The sequence below is a fragment of the Triticum aestivum genome, chromosome 1D, assembly GCF_018294505.1.
Source record: "Triticum aestivum cultivar Chinese Spring chromosome 1D, IWGSC CS RefSeq v2.1, whole genome shotgun sequence".
NCBI classification, from domain to species: Eukaryota; Viridiplantae; Streptophyta; class Magnoliopsida; order Poales; family Poaceae; genus Triticum; species Triticum aestivum.
The window spans coordinates 237,494,922-237,516,216 of NC_057796.1; the positions used below are offsets into that span (position 1 = coordinate 237,494,922).

General features: G+C 44.3%; 1 protein-coding gene across 1 annotated transcript; it reads left to right on the forward strand.

Moving 5' to 3' along the window:
- The first annotated feature begins 18,358 nt into the window (after positions 1 to 18,358).
- LOC123181196 (probable ascorbate-specific transmembrane electron transporter 1) lies at positions 18,359 to 20,943 on the forward strand. Its single transcript, XM_044593451.1, has 4 exons — positions 18,359 to 18,573; positions 19,277 to 19,325; positions 19,408 to 19,607; positions 20,389 to 20,943. The coding sequence occupies exons 1-4, from the start codon at positions 18,439 to 18,441 to the stop codon at positions 20,695 to 20,697; spliced, it is 693 nt and encodes a 230-aa protein (XP_044449386.1). The 5' UTR covers positions 18,359 to 18,438; the 3' UTR covers positions 20,698 to 20,943.
- The last annotated feature ends 352 nt before the right edge of the window (positions 20,944 to 21,295 follow it).

The window sequence follows — 21,295 nt, forward strand, 5'->3', positions numbered from 1 at the left end:
ATTTTGTAAAAATTGGAGAATGACTCTTTAGGGGCATCAGAATTTAAAGTAAAAATGCCATGAAGGAATAGCTGCAGTTGCCACGTGTATGGCACTGAATTTGCCATGTTACTTGAACTGAATCTGCCATGCAATTTCTACTAAATCTGCCATACCATTTCTACTGAATCTACCATGCCATTTCTACTGAATTTGCCATGTTATTTTTACTGAATCTTCCATGTTAGTTGTACTGAACATGCCATATTAGTTGTACTGAATCTTCATCGCGTAGATTTCCATGTTCAGTCAGCGCATTTTAGTCACACATATTGTATTGTGGTGCAAACTATGGGAAACAAGCTGAAACGGTCTCGTGCAGCAACCGCACAGGTTACGACTGCGTGATCAAACTACCATGCTAGCCGGTACAGTTAGCAGTGCAAAAACCCCAAAAAGCCAAACAAGAAAGAACAATAACTTTCACTAACCATGACTGATCAACTACATGTGCCATGTTTTCAGACATCAAGGACGCATTCAAAACACCATACTGGTACTACCAACCCACAAGCGCATAATAATACTGAAAACACATAAACGTATCTGCTGTCACACCTAAGTAGGTTCACATCCACACATATATTACAAACTATTCAAATGTCACTCACACACCACCACTGTATACTAGGCTACGGGGAGATGCAGTCATAGCATATTACACAGACATAGTTTTGAAAAAACAAGGTAATACCTTACATTCCTCGGCAACAGAATGTAAGGTAGGCGTTCGGTATGGAGCACCATGTGATCACGTGTACTTATTGGCGGCTTTCTTCACAACTTCCTCTATGAACTCACGTGCGTTGGACCGCGTGTTGAAATCTTCATTCATCAACGAGTTCCATGTGTAAATTTTGCGGAGCTCGACGACCGTTGCAGCTGTGACGACAGGAACCCGTCGGCCTTCCCACTTTGCAAGGTATTCCAACGTGTGGAAGCCGTAGTCGTGCCTTAATAAGAAAAGAGTCAGGTTAACTCACAAGAACGGAGAGAAAAATTTTAAACTTCAATTCAGAGGTGACAAAAAAGGGTAAGCATTGGTTTAGAGGACACATGAAGAAAAGATGAGAAAATACCGGTTTCCTGGCTTCGTAGTCGCCACGTACTCAATTGGAAAATGTCCGATCTGGACCTTTGAGTTTTCATAGTGACGGTTCCATGTCTCTTTGAGGTTGTTGATGAAATTATTCAGCATGTGTAGTAAGGTCTGCATCAGCTTTTGAACGCATTGAATCAAGCACCTCAAAACGTTGGTTCTTCAGGTCAAGGCAAATCGCGTAGTGGTGACCACACTTGTCATGTGGGTCCTGTGGTGCAAGCTCCTGGAACATGGGGAACAAGACCTGCAAGCAAAAAATGAAGGAAAAGAAGAAGCAGAGCTAACATTAAGAACAGAAATGATGTAGTTGGGAAAATGACGTGTAAAGATATCACCGGTTACACTAACAGGCACATGAGTGACATAAAAGCAGCAAGGGGTCCAAGAAAAGTAAACCCACATAGAATGTTTAGTTATAGTGGGTAATTAAAAGAAGTTGCCATCCATGTATGAACAAAGTTGCCATGTATTTTAGTTTGAAGTTGCCACATAGGTTGTATTAAGAAAGCAAATCAAAAAGTCATTTTACATGGCAGCTGTTGCCACATGAAACAACTGTCACAAAACAGGGTCTAGCCCACATGGGAAGCATAGCTACTGGCAAAAAAAATATCATGGGAGGAAAAAAATGTGCAAAAAAGGAAGGAGTACTCACACATTTCTTCATTGTGAGCTTGAAATCACCATGCGCGACAAAATGCTTCCTCAGGATTTTGTGGTGGAAGTCACCATCCCATATTTTGCAGGTCACGCTGTACTGAATGATTGTTTTGTCGGGAGACATATCCATATGCCTATTGATGAAGTCAATCCCACATGCAACTACATTCTTCGACATTTTACCGAGTGGCCTCACAGACTCGGCAAGATCACCCAGGTCAACGTACGTCGCATCACATTGTATGATCTTGGTTATGTCCAAACATGAGCTGTATGAAAATGATATAACATGAAAGAATCATGTCTACTAAGTAAAAAAAAGAAATAAAACGTAAACGGAGCATATCTAGAAATAGCAAAAGGATGAATAGTAAAAAGAGCAAAGCAAATGAGAGGTTTATGTGGGTGTGGTCATTACGCTTTCAGCTCCTTCATGTGCTTGCTGTTGGACCTCGCATTTCCAAAGCGCTTGACAATTTCGTACAGCTGGTTCTGATCCTTTGTGGCCTTGACTTCTGGCTCATAATCATCCGCGGGTGGTGCGTGAACTACCCTGTGCTGCCTCACAGAACCAGGGGTGGCACTTCTAATGGTATCCTCAGATACCGACTCAGTAGGCACGTTGGAACTTGATTGCCCCTGACCTCGTGAGGACCTCCTCTGCAATGCTGCCTCCTCAATCCTGCGGTAAGCTTCATCAAATGACGGTGTAACCTCCTCGGGGGTGGCTGCAAGGATCAAAAAAGTGGGTTAGGATACCTGGAAAACAAAACAAATTTAGTTTGAAAGAAAGGTTGCAAAATATGAAATGTAGGCACAGAAAGTAGGGAGTTGCCATGTGCAGGCAACTCTAGTTGCCATGTGCAGGCAACTCTAGTTGCCATGTGCAATGCATTGTAGTTGCCATGTAACAACAACTACAGTTGACATGTTGTATGAACTCCAGTTGCCATGTGCTTGCAGAATGGAAAATGCAGCATGGCAACAGAAAATGTAGGTGACAGCGTGCAAGCAAATCCAGTTGCCATGTCCATCAGATAACATTTGCCATCACAAGTGAGAACCCAAAAAAAATGCTTGGGACAAAAGTCAAACTAAAAAGATGTATACATGAAAATGATAAACGCATAAGAAATGTACCTTGCACAACCGGCTCTGCGAACTTGACAGCCTTCTTGCCCTCGACCATTGGCTGCGCCATCATTGAGGCCATGCCTGCCGGGAAAGCAAAGGCAACTGGCGTAGGATCTTGCACCACTAGTTGATCTTGACTGATGCCAAGGCTAAAGCTCGGTGGGGTGAAGGCCATTGGGTGCCTCTCCTGCCTACTGGCCGGACCGCGAACAACTTGCTGGGCAGAATCCAAGGGTGAAAGATCAACAAACATTTCTGCATCGGCCGCTGCAGAATCATCGGGCTTATTCGTAGGGCGGGGCGTGCTGTCAGCGGTATCAATCGCAGCTTTCTTGACAATCTTCTTGTTTGGGCTGTAGGGGCACCGATGTTGACTGGGAGCTTAGAAGTGCATAGATTTAAGCTGGGGTTATCCACGGCGGGTAAAGACACAGTCTGCTTTGCACGTTCACCTCCGTCAGTCGTGCCCGGCTTGCCACCTGGGTCGATTGTACTCCGGTCTTCCGTTCTCTCCATAACATTGTTTCTGGCAGGTGGTGGGAACAGTGTGGATGCAGGCACATAACCAGAGTTATCTCTGCTGCTCCTAGCTACAGCCGGCGCGTTGGGTATGTCTACAGATTGCTTGCGGGGGCTATGACGCCTAGGTGGAAGACCAGCTCGCGTAACGGTCACCTTAGCAACCTCTAGAGCACCAGAAGCTGGAGCTGTTGTGCCAAGAGTCTCACCTGTGGATGGCATATCATTATGAACTGTCGCCTCAGCCCCTTCTTTCGTGGACGTAGAAGTTCCACCACCCACGCGCTGGGAATCCGTGTCAGATGAGCGGGAATCTTCCTTGCTTAGGTTGATCTCGGGGGCGTCCACTTCAACACTTGCTGATCGGGTGGCATGGCTCACAGCAGCATCCTTCATTGCCAGCTGAGTGGGCAATATTTCAGCCGTCCTGGCAGATACCGACTCGTCACTCCCAGATGTACGGATGCCTGTTGTCGTAGCCTGCACATCTGCAACCGGCGGAGATGCTCGGCCGCTTGCATCAGAGCTAGTGGGAACAGTGCACGCTGCAGCAGCAGGTTTGTCCACTGGCGCCTCATGAACGTCTGAGTTGCCACCTGTCGACAGCTTTGAGTGTATGCGTTCGAGTGGGTCTCTCGGGTTCTGCTTGGTCACGCGTGTGGTAGTCTTCTTCACCCTAAAAAAACACACATGAACATTGTTAGATGAACAGCTGATAATTGCAAATGTAGGTGGAATAAGAGTTGCCATGTGGCCTAGTTAGCTGTTGCCATGCAGAACAAGCAGGAGTTGCCATGGTACACATCTTAAAAATGTAAGAAATGTGTGATGTGCCAGGACTGCCATTTCAAAACTAGGTGTGGATGAGTGTACAAACAAAATGGAAAAGCTGGTAGTTGCCATGTAGGTGGAATAAGAGTTGCCATCTTGACTAGTTAGCAGTTGCCATGCAAAACAAGCAGGAGTTGCCATGTAGTGAAAAGAAATAGAGCATGGGAGAAACAATAGTTGCAATGTGGGACTGATGGCAGTAGTGTTGGGGAACGTAGTAATTTCAAAAAAATTCCTACGCACACGCAAGATCATGGTGATGCATAGCAACGAGAGGGGAGAGTGTGTCCACGTACCCTCGTAGACCGAAAGCGAAAGCGTTAGCACAAGGCGGTTGATGTAGTCGTACGTCTTCACGATCCGACCTATCAAGTACTGAACGCACGACGTCTCCGAGTTCAGCACACGTTCAGCTCGATGACGTCCCTCGAACTCTGATCCAGTCGAGCTTTGAGGGAGAGTTCCGTCAGCACGACGGCGTGGTGATGATGATGATGTTCTACCGACGCAGGGCTTCGCCTAAGCACCGCTACGATATTATCGAGGTGGACTATGGTGGAGGGGGGCACCGCACACGGCTAAGAGATCAAGAGATCAATTGTTGTGTCTCCAAGGGGTGCCCCCTCCCTGTATATAAAGGACTGGAGGAGGGGGAGGGCCGACCCTCTCTATGGCGCGCCCTAGGAGGAGTCCTACTCCCACCGGGAGTAGGATTCCCCCCTTCCAAGTAGTAGGAGTAGGAGTCAAGGAAAGGGGAGAGAGAAGAGAAGGAAGGAGGGGGCGCAGCCCCTCCCCCTAGTCCAATTCGGACTAGGCCTTGGGGGGGCGCCCAGCCTCTCCTCTCTCTTTCCCCTAAAGCCCAATAAGGCCCATATACTCCCCAGCGAATTCCCGTAACTCTCCGGTACTCCGAAAAATACCCGAATCACTCGGAACCTTTCCGATGTCCGAATATAGTCGTCCAATATATCGATCTTTACGTCTCGACCATTTCGAGACTCCTCGTCATGTCCCCGATCTCATCCGGGACTCCGAACTACCTTCGGTACATCAAAACACATAAACTCATAATATAACCGTCATCGAACTTTAAGCGTGCGGACCCTACGGGTTCGAGAACAATGTAGACATGACCGAGACACGTCTCCGGTCAATAACCAATAGCGGAACCTGGATGCTCATATTGGCTCCCACATATTCTACGAAGATCTTTATCGGTCAAACCGCATAACAACATACGTTGTTCCCTTTGTCATCGGTATGTTACTTGCCCGAGATTCGATCGTCGGTATCTCAATACCTAGTTCAATCTCGTTACCGGCAAGTCTCTTTACTCGTTCCGTAATACATCATCCCGCAACTAACTCATTAGTTACAATGCTTGCAAGGCTTATAGTGATGTGCATTACTGAGTGGGCCCAGAGATACCTCTCCGACAATCGGAGTGACAAATCCTAATCTCGAAATACGCCAACCCAACAAGTACCTTCGGAGACACCTGTAGAGCACCTTTATAATCACCCAGTTACGTTGTGACGTTTGGTAGCACACAAAGTGTTCCTTCGGTAAACGGGAGTTGCATAATCTCATAGTCATATGAACATGTATAAGTCATGAAGAAAGCAATAGAAGAATACTAAACGATCAAGTGCTAAGCTAACGGAATGGGTCAAGTCAATCACATCATTCTCCTAATGATGTGATCCCGTTAATCAAATGACAACTCATGTCTATGGCTAGGAAACATAACCATCTTTGATCAACGAGCTAGTCAAGTAGAGGCATACTAGTGACACACTGTTTGTCTATGTATTCACACAAGTATTATGTTTCCGGTTAATACAATTCTAGCATGAATAATAACCATTTATCATGAAATAAGGAAATAAATAATAACTTTATTATTGCCTCTAGGGCATATTTCCTTCAGTCTCCCACTTGCACTAGAGTCAATAATCTAGATCACATCGCCATGTGATTTAACATCAATAGTTCACATCACCATGTTATTAACACCCATAGTTCACATCGTCATGTGACCAACACCCAAAGGGTTTACTAGAGTCAATAATCTAGTTCACACCGCTATTTGATTAACACCCAAAGAGTACTAAGGTGTGATCATGTTTTGCTTGTGAGAGAAGTTTAGTCAACGGGTCTGCCATATTCAGATCCGTATGTATTTTGCAAATTTCTATGTCTACAATGCTCTGCACGGAGCTAGTTTAGCTAATTGCTCCCACTTTCAATATGTATCCAGATGAAGACTTAGAGTCATCTAGATCAGTGCCAAAACTTGTATCGACGTAACCCTTTTACGACGAACCTTTTGTCACCTCCATAATCGAGAAACATATCCTTATTCCACTAAGGATAATTTTGATCGTTGTCCAGTGATCTACTCCTAGATCACTATTGTACTCCCTTGCCAAAATCAGTGTAGGGTATACAATAGATCTGGTACATAGCATGGCATACTTTATAGAACCTATGGCTGAGGCATAGGGAATGACTTTCATTCTCTTTCTATCTTCTGCTGTGGTCGGGCTTTGAGTCTTACTCAATTTCACACCTTGTAACACAGGCAAGAACTCTTTCTTTGACTGTTCCATTTTGAACTACTTCAAAATCTTGTCAAGGTATGTACTCATTGAAAAAAAACTTATCAAGCATTTTGATCTATCTCTATAGATCTTGATGCTCAATATGTAAGCAGCTTCACCGAGGTCTTTCTTTGAAAAACTCCTTTCAAACACTCCTTTATGCTTTGCAGAATAATTCCATATTATTTCCGATCAACAATATGTCATTCACATATACTTATCAGAAATGTTGTAGTGCTCCCACTCACTTTCTTGTAAATACAGGCTTCACCGCAAGTTTGTATAAAACTATATGCTTTGATCAACTCATCAAAGCGTATATTCCAACTCCGAGATGCTTGCACCAGTCCATAGATGGATCGCTGGAGCTTGCACATTTTGTTAACACCTTTAGGATCGACAAAACCTCCTGGTTGCATCATATACAACTCTTCTTTAATAAATCCATTAAGGAATGCAGTTTTGTTTATCCATTTGCCAGATTTCATAAAATGTGGCAATTGCTAACATGATTCGGACAGACTTAAGCATAGATACGAGTGAGAAACTCTCATCATAGTCAACACCTTGAACTTGTTGAAAACCTTTTGCGACAATTCTAGCTTTGTAGATAGTAACACTACTATTAGCGTCCATCTTCCTCTTGAAGATCCATTTAATCTCAATGGCTCGCTGATCATTTGGGCAAGTCAATCAAAGTCCATACTTTGTTCTCGTACATGGATCCCCTCTCAGATTTCATGGCCTCAAACCATTTCGCGGAATCTGGGCTCATCATCGCTTCCTCATAGTTCGTAGGTTCGTCATGGTCAAGTAACATGACCTCCAGAATAGGATTACCGTACCACTCTCGTGTGGATCTCACTCTGGTTGACCTACGAGGTTCGGTAGTAACTTGATCTGAAGTTACATGATCATCATCATTAGCTTCCTCGCTAATTGGTGTAGGAGTCACAGGAACAGATTTCTGTGATGAACTACTTTCCAATAAGGGAGCAGGTACAGTTACCTCATCAAGTTCTACTTTCCCCCCACTCACTTCTTTCGAGAGAAACTCCTTCTGTAGAAAGGATCCATTCTTAGCAACGAATGTCTTGCCTTCGGATCCGTGATAGAAGGTGTACCCAACAGTCTCCTTTGGGTATCCTATGAAGACATATTTTTCTGATTTGGGTTTGAGCTTATCAGGATGAAACTTTTTCACATAAGCATCACAACCCCAAACTTTAAGAAACGACAGCTTAGGTTTCTTGCTAAACCACAGTTCATACAATGTCGTCTCAACGGATTTAAATGGTGCCCTTTTTAATGTGAATGCAGCTGTCTCTAATGCATAACCCCAAAACGATAGTGGTAGATTGGTAAGAAACATCATAGATCGCACCATATTTTATAAAGTACGGTTATGACGTCCGGACACACATCATTACGCTATGGTGTTCCAGGTGGCGTGAGTTGCGAAACTATTCCGCATTGTTTCAAATGAAGACCAAACTCGTAACTCAAATATTCTCCTCCACGATCAGATCGTAGAAACTTTATTTTCTTGTTACGATGATTTTCCACTTCACACTGAAATTATATGAACTTTTCAAATGTTTCAGACTTTATGTTTCATCAAGTAGATATACCCATATCTGCTCAAATCATCTGTGAAGGTCAGAAAATAACGATACCTGCCGCGAGCCTCAACACTCATCGGATCGCATACATCAGTATGTATTATTTCTAATAAGTCGATTGCTCGCTCCATTGTTCCGGAGAACGGAGTCTTAGTCATCTTGCCCATAAGGCATGGTTCGCAAGCATCAAGTGATTCATAATCAAGTGATTCCAAAAACCCATCAGCATGGAGTTTCTTCATGCGCTTTACACCAGTATGACCTAAACGGCAGTGCCACAAATAAGTTGCACTATCATTATTAACTTTGCATCTTTTGGCTTCAATATTATGAATATGTGTATCACGACGATCGAGATCCAACGAACCATTTTCATTGGGTGTGTAACCATATAATGTTTTATTCATGTAAACAAAATAACAATTATTCTCTAACTTAAATGAATAACCGTATTGCAATAAACATGATCAAATCATATTCATGCTAAACGCAAACACCAAATAACACTTATTTAGGTTCAACACTAATCCCGAAAGTATAGGGAGTGATGATGATCATATCAATCTTGGAACCACTTCCAACACACATCATCACTTCACCCTCAACTAGTCTCTGTTCATTCTTCAACTCCCGTTTTGAGTTACTAATCTTAGCAACTGAACTAGTATCAAATACGAAGGGGTTGATATAAACACTAGTAAAGTACACATCAATAACATGTATATCAAATATACCTTTGTTCACTATGCCATCCTTCTTATCCGCCAAGTATCTAGGGCAGTTCCACTTCTAGTAACCAGTTCCTTTGCAGTAGAAGCACTTAGTCTCAGGCTTAGGTCCAGACTTGGGATTCTTCACTTGAGCAGCAACTCGCTTGCCGTTCTTCTTGTAGTTCCCCTTCTTCCCTTGGCCCCTTTTCTTGAAACTAGTGGTCTTTTCAACCATCAACACTTGATGTTTTTCTTGATTTCTACCTTCGCCAATTTTAGCATTGCGAAGAGCTTGGGAATTGTTTTCGTCATCCCTTGCATACTATAGTTCATCATGAAGTTCTACTAACTTGGTGATGGTGACTAGAGAATTCTGTCAATCACTATTTTATCTGGAAGATTAACTCCCACTTGATTCAAGCGATTGTAGTACCCAGACAATCTGAGCACATGCTCACTGCTTGAGCTATTCTCCTCCATCTTTTAGCTATAGAACTTGTTGGAGACTTCATATCTCTCAGCTCGGGTATTTGCTTGAAATATTAACTTCAACTCCTGGAACATCTCATATGGTCCATGACGTTCAAAACGTCTTTGAAGTCCCGATTCTAAACCATTAAGCATGGTGCACTAAACTATCAAGTAGTCATCATATTGAGCTAGTCAAACGATCATAACGTCTGCATTTGCTCCTGCAATAGGTTTGTCACCTAGCGGTGCATCAAGGACATAATTCTTCTGTGCAGCAATGAGGATAATCCTCAGATCACGGATCCAATCCGCATCATTGCTACTAACATCTTTCAACATAGTTTTTCTCTAGGAACATATCAAAATAAAACAGGGGAGCTAAACGCGAGCTATTGATCTACAACATAGATATGCTAATACTACCAGGACTAAGTTCATGATAAATTTAAGTTCAATTAATCATATTACTTAAGAACTCCCACTTAGATAGACATCCCTCTAATCTTCTAAGTGATCACGTGATCCATATCAACTAAACCATGTCCGATCATCACATGAGATGGAGTAGTTTCAATGGTGAACATCACTATGTTGATCATATCTACTATATGATTTACGCTCGACCTTTCGGTCTCAGTGTTCCGAGGCCATATCTGTTATATGCTAGGCTCGTCAAGTTTAACCTGAGTATTCCGCGTGTGCAACTGTTTTGCACCCGTTGTATTTGAACGTAGAGCCTATCACACCCGATCATCACGTGGTGTCTCAGCACGAAGAACTTTTGCAACGGTGCATACTCAGGGAGAACACTTATACCTTGATAATTTAGTGAGAGATCATCTTATAATGCTACCGTCAATCAAAGGAAGATAAGATGCATAAAAGATAAACATCACATGCAATCAATATAAGTGATATGATATGGCCCATCATCATCTTGTGCTTGTGATCTCCATCCCCGAAGCACCGTCATGATCACCATCGTCACCGGCGTGACACCTTGATCTCCATCGTAGCATCGTTGTCGTCTCGCCAACTTATGCTTCTACGACTATCGCTACCGCTTAGTGATAAAGTAAAGCATTACAGGGCGTTTGCATTGCATACAATAAAGCGACAACCATATGGCTCCTGCCAGTTGCTGATAACTCGGTTACAAAACGTGATCATCTCATACAATAAAATATAGCATCATGCCTTGACCATATCACATCACAACATGCCCTGTAAAAACAAGTTAGACGTCCTCTACTTTGTTGTTGCAAGTTTTACGTGGCTGCTACGGGCTGAGCAAGAACCGTTCTTACCTACGCATCAAAACCACAACGATAGTTTGTCAAGTTGGTGCTGTTTTAACCTTCGCAAGGACCGGGCGTAGCCACACTCGGTTCAACTAAAGTTGGAGAAACTGACACCCGCTAGTCACCTGTGTGCATAGCACGACGGTAAAACCAGTCTCGCGTAAGCGTACGCGTAATGTCAGTCCGGCCCGCTTCATCCAACAATACCGCCGAACCAAAATATGACTTGATGGTAAGCAGTATGACTTATATCGCCCACAACTCACTTGTGTTCTACTCGTGCATATAACATCTACGCATAAAACCAGGCTCGGATGCCACTGTTGGGGAACGTAATAATTTCAAAAAAATTCCTACGCACACGCAAGATCATGGTGATGCATAGCAACGAGAGGGGAGAGTGTGTCCACGTACCCTCGTAGACCGAAAGCGAAAGCGTTAGCACAACGCGGTTGATGTAGTCGTACGTCTTCACGATCCGACCTATCAAGTACCAAACGCACGACATCTCCGAGTTCAGCACACGTTCAGCTCGATGACGTCCCTCGAACTCCGATCCAGCTGAGCTTTGAGGGAGAGTTCCGTCAGCACGACGGCGTGGTGACGATGATGATGTTCTACCGACGCAGGGCTTCGCCTAACACCGCTACGATATTATCGAGGTGGACTATGGTGAAGGGGGGCACCACACACGGCTAAGAGATCAAGAGATCAATTGTTGTGTCTCCAAGGGGTGCCCCCCTTCCCGTATATAAAGGAGTGGAGGAGGGGGAGGGCCGGCCCTCTCTATGGCGCGCCCTAGGAGGAGTCCTACTCCCACCGGGAGTAGGATTCCCCCCTTCCAAGTAGTAGGAGTAGGAGTCAAGGAAAGGGGAGAGAGAAGAGAAGGAAGGAGGGGGCGCAGCCCCTCCCCCTAGTCCAATTCGGACTAGGCCTTGGGGGGGCCCAACCTCTCCTCTCTCTTTCCCCTAAAGCCCAATAAGGCCCATATACTCCCCAGCGAATTCCCGTAACTCTCCGGTACTCCAAAAAATACCCGAATCATTCGGAACCTTTCCGATGTCCGAATATAGTCGTCCAATATATCGATCTTTACGTCTCGACCATTTTGAGACTCCTCGTCATGTCCCCGATCTCATCCGGGACTCCGAACTACCTTCGGTACATCAAAACACATAAACTCATAATATAACCGTCATCGAACTTTAAGCGTGCGGACCCTACGGGTTAGAGAACAATGTAGACATGACCGAGACACGTCTCCGGTCAATAACCAATAGCGGAACCTGGATGCTCATATTGGCTCCCACATATTCTACGAAGATCTTTATCGGTCAAACCGCATAACAACATACGTTGTTCCCTTTGTCATCGGTATGTTACTTGCCCGAGATTCGATCGTCGGTATCTCAATACCTAGTTCAATCTCGTTACCGGCAAGTCTCTTTACTCGTTCCGTAATACATCATCCCGCAACTAACTCATTAGTTACAATGCTTGCAAGGCTTATAGTGATGTGCATTACTGAGTGGGCCCAGAGATACCTCTCCGACAATCGGAGTGACAAATCCTAATCTCGAAATACGCCAACCCAACAAGTACCTTCGGAGATACCTGTAGAGCACCTTTATAATCACCCAGTTACGTTGTGACGTTTGGTAGCACACAAAGTGTTCCTCCGGTAAACGGGAGTTGCATAATCTCATAGTCATATGAACATGTATAAGTCATGAAGAAAGCAATAGCAGAATACTAAATGATCAAGTGCTAAGCTAACGGAATGGGTCAAGTCAATCACATGATTCTCCTAATGATGTGATCCCGTTAATCAAATGACAACTCATGTCTATGGCTAGGAAACATAACCATCTTTGATCAACGAGCTAGTCAAGTAGAGGCATACTAGTGACACTCTATTTGTCTATGTATTCACACAAGTATTATGTTTCCGGTTAATACAATTCTAGCATGAATAATAAACATTTATCATGAAATAAGGAAATAAATAATAACTTTATTATTGCCTCTAGGACATTTCCTTCAAGTAGCCCATGTGGCAAGCTGAACAGCTGCATTGAAAAGCAAAAATATAGCAATATGGCAATGAAAAAGAACAGGGATAACCTACTTCTTGACTGTCTTCCTCAAATCTTGCAACACAACATGATCACCGGTGTTGGACGTCGACGTACGAGGAGATGACCTAGTGGAAGGCGTGTCACCAGCAATAGGGGCACCCTTGTTCAATCGTGCAGAAACGCGGGTTGGCGTTGGTGCTTGTTTCTTCGTAACTGCTCGCCCACCAGCTGTCGCCTCGCTGCACATATAAGAAAGAGGCAAAAAAAAGGTGCCAAGTGTCAGACACGAAAATCCTTGCCGCGCTTAGCAAAAACAAATGGAAAAGGGGGTCAGTCTGTTCGAAAGGAGAGACAAAACAAAACACTAAAATAGAAGTCGAACCTCCTCCTAGCAGCAAAGGGATCGGTCCTAGGTCTCTTGACAGGAGAGCCCTGCCCAACATCCTCTGGATCCTTCCCCCTCTTTGAGGGCGACACCCCTTGCCTCTCGCAGCTGTCTGTTCTTTGACTTTCTCCGGTGAGGGGTCATCTGGTGCACCCTTGCCCTTCTTACCACCTGCACGAACTTCAACATGTTCATCATCGTCGGTGTCATGTTGCACATTCTCCATGTCATCGTCATCGTCCTTGTCGAGAGCAGCATCTCCATCTAGTTCATCTTGTGTGTCAGGAAGCTCCTGCGAGCTGTTGTAGTCGTACCGACCACGGCAACCAGTTGGCTGATGTGTCCGTTCTGCAACAAATGGAGTGAACTGCCTCGCAACCGCGTCGCTGTCAGAGCCATTAAGGGACGTCCAACCCTCAACTTCCCAAGCAAGCTGGTCATTCCGGATGCAAACTGCCCAATTAGATGCTCAACAGGTGCCCTCGCCTATGCACGAAACAAGAAGCAACAGTAACCAACCGTATTAAAGTCATGTGCACAAGATCAAAATAAACCAAACACAACCATAGATATATATCCTTGATTACCTCAACAGGACAAGATGGAGCGGAGTGCACGTCCATCCACTTTCCAAAGTTTTGAGGCCCACCAAACACGCTGTAGTCTATAGCATGCTTGGCCATCAGTTGGAAAAAACCAAAAAACAGCTAGCATGTAAAGAGAGAAAACAATGAACACTAACTAACAGTTCATGTATTGAAAAATAAAAATAAAAAAGAGGAAGAGGATAGAAGTTTCAAAATGGATGGCAGAGTTGCCATGTGGCGTAAGACATGGATACCATGCGCAGACAGCCATGGCTAACAAGGTAGTCATCTCTTGTTAGCCACAGACGGTTGCCGTATGGGGATTTTTTCATATGTTATGCAACGTCAAAATTGAAAGAATGTCGTGCAAAGAAGGAAGCCAGAACTAACCTGCAGTTTCCCGTATTTCGTATCAGTTATCTTGTCTGCGGCAAGCACAGCCTTGACAGCATCGTAAGTCCACGCAGAAACAATAAACTTGTGTGGAGGCGGCGGACCTCCTATCCCAGTAAAGTCCACAGTGGACAGATCAAGACGATCGACGTACATGAGCTGATGTACAACAATGTAAAAAGAAAAAAATATCAGTTGCCATCATGGTATTTTGCAAAAAAAGAAGCTAACATATGTTCCTTCAATCATCAAGTTGGAGGGCATGAAGAAAGAAAAGATTTGCCATGTATTTCTGTTAGTTGCCATCTATATGTGTTAGTTGCCATCTAGCTATGTTGGCAGTTGCCATCTTGTTATGATGGTAGTTGCCACAATGTCACCATCATGGTTGCCATGCATACTCAAGGAGCTAAGAGTGTTTGCAAAAGACCAGTACAAAAATACCATTAAATGGAGTCGACAACCCTTCTGGTACATCTTGTTTGAGAATGCATCATGCAGGAAGTCCGCAATGAACTTACACCAATTCATGTTCTTCACATCTTTCAGTTTTGCCTGCACGACACAAATTTCAGGACAAGAAGTTGCTGCATCAGAAATCAAATGGGAAAACATCAAAAAACTGGCAGTGACTAGCTTACAGATGACATAGGAGTCAAAAGATTGAAGGAAAAATAAAAGTAGTAGAGATAGAGTATTAACCAGGATGGGGAAGCATTTGTTGCTTGGGCGAAGAGATATGGTTGGCACAAAAACAGCTGAGATCAGGTACATGAGTAGCTTCATCTTGAAAACCTCGCCATGGGTTGTCATGCCCTCCAGTGAATTTGCCAGCACGGTCGTGTTCGGCATGGATGTCAACCCAGGAAACAAACGGGCAAACAACGTTTCCTCAATCTTATTATTGACCTCATACGGGACTTTGATCTCTCCACAGGGCACACCCAACGTGCAGAACATGGATTCCTCATCTAACGGCAGTCTTCCACGTCCCGGAATCACAAATTCCCTGGAGGCGGGCTCGTAAATCTCACCGAGCCAGTCACATACAGGGTTCACTAAATTCTTGCACCGAACATCCATCAGAACCTGCATCCCCATCTCAGCAGCAGCTCCCTTCCGGTCGTCGGTAAATCCCTCGGTCAATATACTCAGGCGTTCCTGTGAAGCCCTATTGCGATTACGTTTCTTCTTCTGCAAAACAGAGAAATGTTCATTTGTTGCCATGTTTCACCATCATGAAAATTTAGTCCCTATTAGACGATTGCAAACTCAACATGACATTGAAAACATATGGGGGAGGGGTGTGTGTGTGGGGGGGGGGGTGGACAGTTACCTCATCGCCGTCTGTTGTCCGTCCAGTTGCGCGATTCTGCCGAGGTAACTCCATGAAATCATCATCATCGTCTTAATGATCGCCGCGAGCCATTCTGCTGATGTAAGAACAAAGCAAAAATGTCAGAGTGAAAATGAAAGTATGAAGTAAGCAGTTGCCACCTAACAGAATGTACTTGCCACAAAGGCTCAATTGAAAGTGGCAAAAAGTACTAGGTTGCCATATATTGTGGTAACATATAATATGGTAACTCACACTCTGTCCTCATACAAAAAATGAGTTGTCATATATTCAAAGGCGAATGTACTAGGTTGAAATTGCCATGTTAAAATGCAAGACAATTCAAAAAGCGGTGAAAACATCTACTGAACAACCTGTAATGTGGCAACTCACAAACTGACCTCATATTAAAAAATGAGTTGCCATGTAGTACGGCCAAATATGTTCAGATATCACAAGTCAGTATGGCAAACACAAAAAGTGAGTGTATTGTACAGAGAATTTGCCACATTATCCTGCCTATATCATGGCAACAGCCTTAGTGTGTTAACAGAAATACTTGCCACATGGAAATCATACTGTGCGGCAACTGACACATTTGATCAGGAAATTAGTTGCCATCCAGTGCACATAGTTGCTGAAACTGCCATGACTACCTATTTACTACACTTTATCAGGCCTACAGCATGGCAACAACCATAGTGTGTGCACACAAATAGTTGCCGCATGGAAAACATATTTGTGGCAACTGACACAGTTGATCAGGGAATTAGTTGCCATCCAGTGCAGATAGTTACTGAAACTATCATGTCTACCTTCTTACTGCACTTTGAAATACAACTACCTAGATCTAGGGTTCATTGGCAACAATCATAACCTGAAATTCGTCAACAAAAAACTTCCTGCACTGCTCGCAAAATAGCATTTCGAGACAGTACATAACTATGAACACCCACACCCCCTACGATTGTCCAACAATAAATGTGGCAACTAAACACATTGGCTTCATTAAAAATCTACAGTTCATAAGGCAATTTAACAAATGTTGAAGTTGCCATGTTAACGCAAAAGAAACTAGAAACAAAAAGGGACACATACTACAATGCACAAACATATAATATGGCAACTGACACCCTGTCCTGATATAAAAATGAGTTTCCATATCTTCACAGGCAAGTGTGATAGGTTCAAATTGCCATGCTAAAAGTGCAGGACAATTCAAAAAGTGCATAAAAACATCCACCACACAGCATGTAATCTGGCAACACACACCCTGACCTCGTATTAAAAACGAGTTGCCATGTATGTTCATATATCACAAGTCAGAAGGCAAAACGCAAATTCAGTCTACAATACAGTGAATTTACCCCATTATGCTGCATACAGCATGGCAACAACCATTGTGTGTTCACAAAATTAGTTGCCACATGGCAAGCATGTTTGTGGCAACTGACACGGTTGATCAGGAAATTAGTTGCCATCCAGTGCATATAGTTCCTGGAACTACTATGGCTGCCTTTGTAATTCACTTTGAAACACAACCACCTAGATCTAGGGTTCAATCCCAACTATCAAACCCTGAAATTAACCAACAAAAAACTTCCCGCACCAATGGCAACAACATTTCAAGGCAATGCATGACTAACAACTACAAAAACACCGGCTCAAATCGAACCGCAACACCCGGATGTGGTTGCGGACAGGGCGAGCCACACCGGCATGACTGCCACCGCGGCGGCGACGAACCTGCGCAATGCCATCCTAAACGGCAAACACGGGACTCCGCCGCCGACGGGAACGCCGGAGCACCGCGATTACGCCGTAATCACTATGGATCTTGAGCGGAGAAATCCACCGCAGAGGGGAGAGGGGAAAATGCAGGGAGGAATGTCAGCGCGGGGAGGAGCATTACCTTCAAGCTGTGGGCACTCCGGCGTAGACTCTCTGGTCCGGCGAGCCCCACCGACGGCCGCGAACGCCGTCGACTCTTCCGCCTCCGCCGCCTCCTCCTCCTATCGGCTTCTCCTCCAATCGAATGAACTGCTGCGGATGGTGGGTTGGGTGAGTAGAGAAGTGGGGGGAGTAAATGGAACCGCACACGATGGGAGTGTGAAGTAGAGAGCCGTGCTAGACGGCAACCGCATTCGGGCGACGCGTGCGGGCGCAATCGCAGTCCCACCGCACGCCCCCGAGTGGCAACCGTTGACTGCGGAGAGGAAACCGGCATGCGGGCGACCCCTCTTACACACCACACAATCGACTTGTCCTACGTGGCACACGAAATCAGCCAGATCGTGTCAAGATTCGTGCAACAGCTACTGGACGGCGACGGATGCGTGTGCGCGAGTTGGCTAACGCCCACACGTGTGGGCGTTAGACTTTTCGTTTTTTTAACACAAACATCACAACTTCTGATCCAAGAGAACATCAGTAGGAACCCACATTAACAGAAAGTTCTTTACGTAAAAAAAACACACATTAACAGAGTTAACTGGATCTACTCGGCCCATTCTGCTTGAGGCCCAATTACAGAAAGTGTCGTTTTTGCCCAAGGCCTGCCTACCAACCATTGTGCCCTCTTCCTCAGCACGCTCATGGACTGGACCTGCAAGGAGTTTGACTTTACAAAGGGATTAAGACTTGGATTCCTCTCCGTCGCCTGACGAGATGGCCGTGCCGGCGCCGGCCAAGGCGGTGCGCGCGCTAGCAGCCACGGCGGCGGCGCTCGTGCTGCTGTGGTGCGTCCACTTCGGCGGCGGCCTCGCCCTCAGCTCCCCCACCAACAAGGGGCTCATCTTTAACGTACGTAAGAACTACCCCCTAGCTATCCGTTGATGGATCGTGGATGTGACATTTCATTCCGGGGAGATGCCCCGGTCCTTGGTTAGGTAGGATCTTTAATTGCTGAGAAATTCATGCCGTCGCCTGCTTGGTTAATGGCACATGCGTGGCGGTTAATGGTGGCGTCCTCCTCCGCTTTTGGTCGCAAGACTGTGGTGTGCTAGCTGTTCTCGTCTTACCTGGATCTAATCATGAAACTTGATGATCCAATGCTTGCCCTTTTTTGTCCGTATGGAAATAAATCACATGTATAAGACTCCAGGTTTTTCTTGGAAGATCTTTGCTGAAGGCCATTTTTGAAGTTTAATCCCATGTAAATGTAATCCTGGAACACAAGTACTACCTACCTAGTACCTACTCCCTCCGTTCCTATAAGACCTTTTAGAGATTTTAATATGGACTACATACGGAGCAAAATAAGTGCGTCTATATACATCCGTATGTAGTTTGTATTGAAATCTCTAAAAGGGCTTATATTTAGGAACGGAGGGTGTACATTCTAAGGGCTATGCCCATAAAAGGTGGATTGTGATTGGCAGAGTTCCCTATTTTGAACTAAACCAATTCCTAATGGCTAATGTTATAAGCTCAGGGAATTCTTTTGGTTGTGCTCAAATTCGTAATGTTGATTACGTCAAAATTCGTAATGTCATAAGCTATGCAGGTTCATCCTGTGCTTATGCTGATTGGATTCATCATCATAGGGAGTGAAGGTTAGGTTCTCTTCTCTTGATGGGTTTTGCGTGATGAGGAGGTTTAAGCATTTCTGATCAGCTACCCGTAGTTTTTCTGCAGCCATAATGAGCTACAAAACATTGCCATGGAGCCATGACACAAATAAGACAGTCCATTTGATTCTTCATGCCGTTGCGCTTTTTCTGGGATCGTTCGGGGTATATGTTGCCTTCAAGTTTCACAATGAAAGTGGAATCGCTAATCTATACAGCTTACACTCCTGGGTTGGACTTGGCGCTATCATTTTGTATGGTTTACAGGTAATCCGCACAAAATCATTAGCATTTGGTTATTCCATATTCTGCGAATCTTGGAATTTAAATAGCCATAGTTATTTGGATTGTTCCTGAAAGAAAAACAGTTATTTGCCTTTATTTGTTGCATCTGTAAATTTTAGCAATACAGTAATTTTAGTGCCTCCAAGGAGTTCTCCACTAGGAGTCGTCACCATGGGAGTCACCGAATTGCTTAGTGAATTTTAACTTTGAAATCTGTTATGTTGTGCTCCATCTGTAGAGGGAATATTTTCTTTCCCTTAAAAAATAAAGAATATTTTCTTAGGAGATAACCAAAGCAATAAGCACTAGAACAAAGCTCTCACGGTGTTTGACATGATAAAGGATACTTTCCAACTAATGGAGGGTCTTTGGGCAATTCATGCTAAAATTCCTCAATTGTGTTCTGTCTCTTCAAATTATCTGCTGAGAAGGTTAATCCCCATTAGTGACATTGGGGTATCAGTTATGCAAGTAGATTGCCCTACTTCTATCCGTAAGCCTGCTAAGTGTCCTCACACGTCTAGATTGGCTATATGTGTTAATTGTATCAGACGGGGTCTTAAAAGCTGAGATCATTCTGAAGCATCAATAAATTAATTTTTTAACATACATGTCCTCATCTTGATCAAATTTCCAGTGGTTATTCTTCAGAAATGGTGGTTATGCTTGTGGTATATAATCAAGATAACTGTTTTAAAATAACTACTTTCAGCTTTTGTTTGTGTATTACCTGAAACCTTAATGTTCTGATGCCATCTTTCAGTGGGTATCTGGCTTTCTCACCTTCTTCTTTCCCGGCGCTTCGCCGACACTCCGACGTGCCATGCTCCCGTGGCACGTTCGTGCTGGGATCGTGGTCTATGTGCTGGCACTGCTCGCGGCCGAGCTGGGGTTCCTGGAGAAGCTCACTTTCCTTCAGGCTGCTGGTCTGGGAAAATACAGCTCGGAAGCCCTGCTGGTAAACTTCACTGCCCTTGTTGTCTTACTACTGGGCGCATTTGTCGTGCTGTATGTCACTGCTCCTGCGCAGAGCGAGCACAGGCTTGGGTATTCATCAGTGCGCAAGTCCTGATTCCTGAGCCGGCTGCTCGATTTTGTTCCATCATTTGTATATTTGAAGCACAGGCAATAACATTTCATCTTCTTTTACACTCTTTTCTGCAAACTAGTTCCGATTCAGAATTGCAGAATGTAAAATTTTGCTGTCTTGTTTACCAGTAGATTTTCTTTAGTTGCTGCAATCTAGTTCAGGTTCAGAACCATGAAATGTGAAATTTTGCCGTCTTGGTGACAAGTAAGATGACAAATCCTTCTTTGATGCTATCTGTAAAATGACCGCAGAGAATTTCACCCTGAATCGAACCTTTTGCCCAATCAAACAATGTATAAAAGGGCTCAGCTAATTTACAGCTAGGCAAATCTGCTGATTCAGCAAGTGCTGAGTGCTGGCCACAAAACCTACTCATGTACCATCTGGCCATTGCCTGACCGGTCTGCTCAATTTTGTTCCATCATTTACAGGCTAAATAACTTTTCCACTCCTTTTGCACTATTTTCTGCAATCTAGTTCAGATTCAGAACCACCGAATGTAATTTTGCTGTCTAGGTTACGAATAGAGTTACTTGAGTCCCTGCAATCTAGTTCAGATTCGGCACCAGGGTATTTGAAA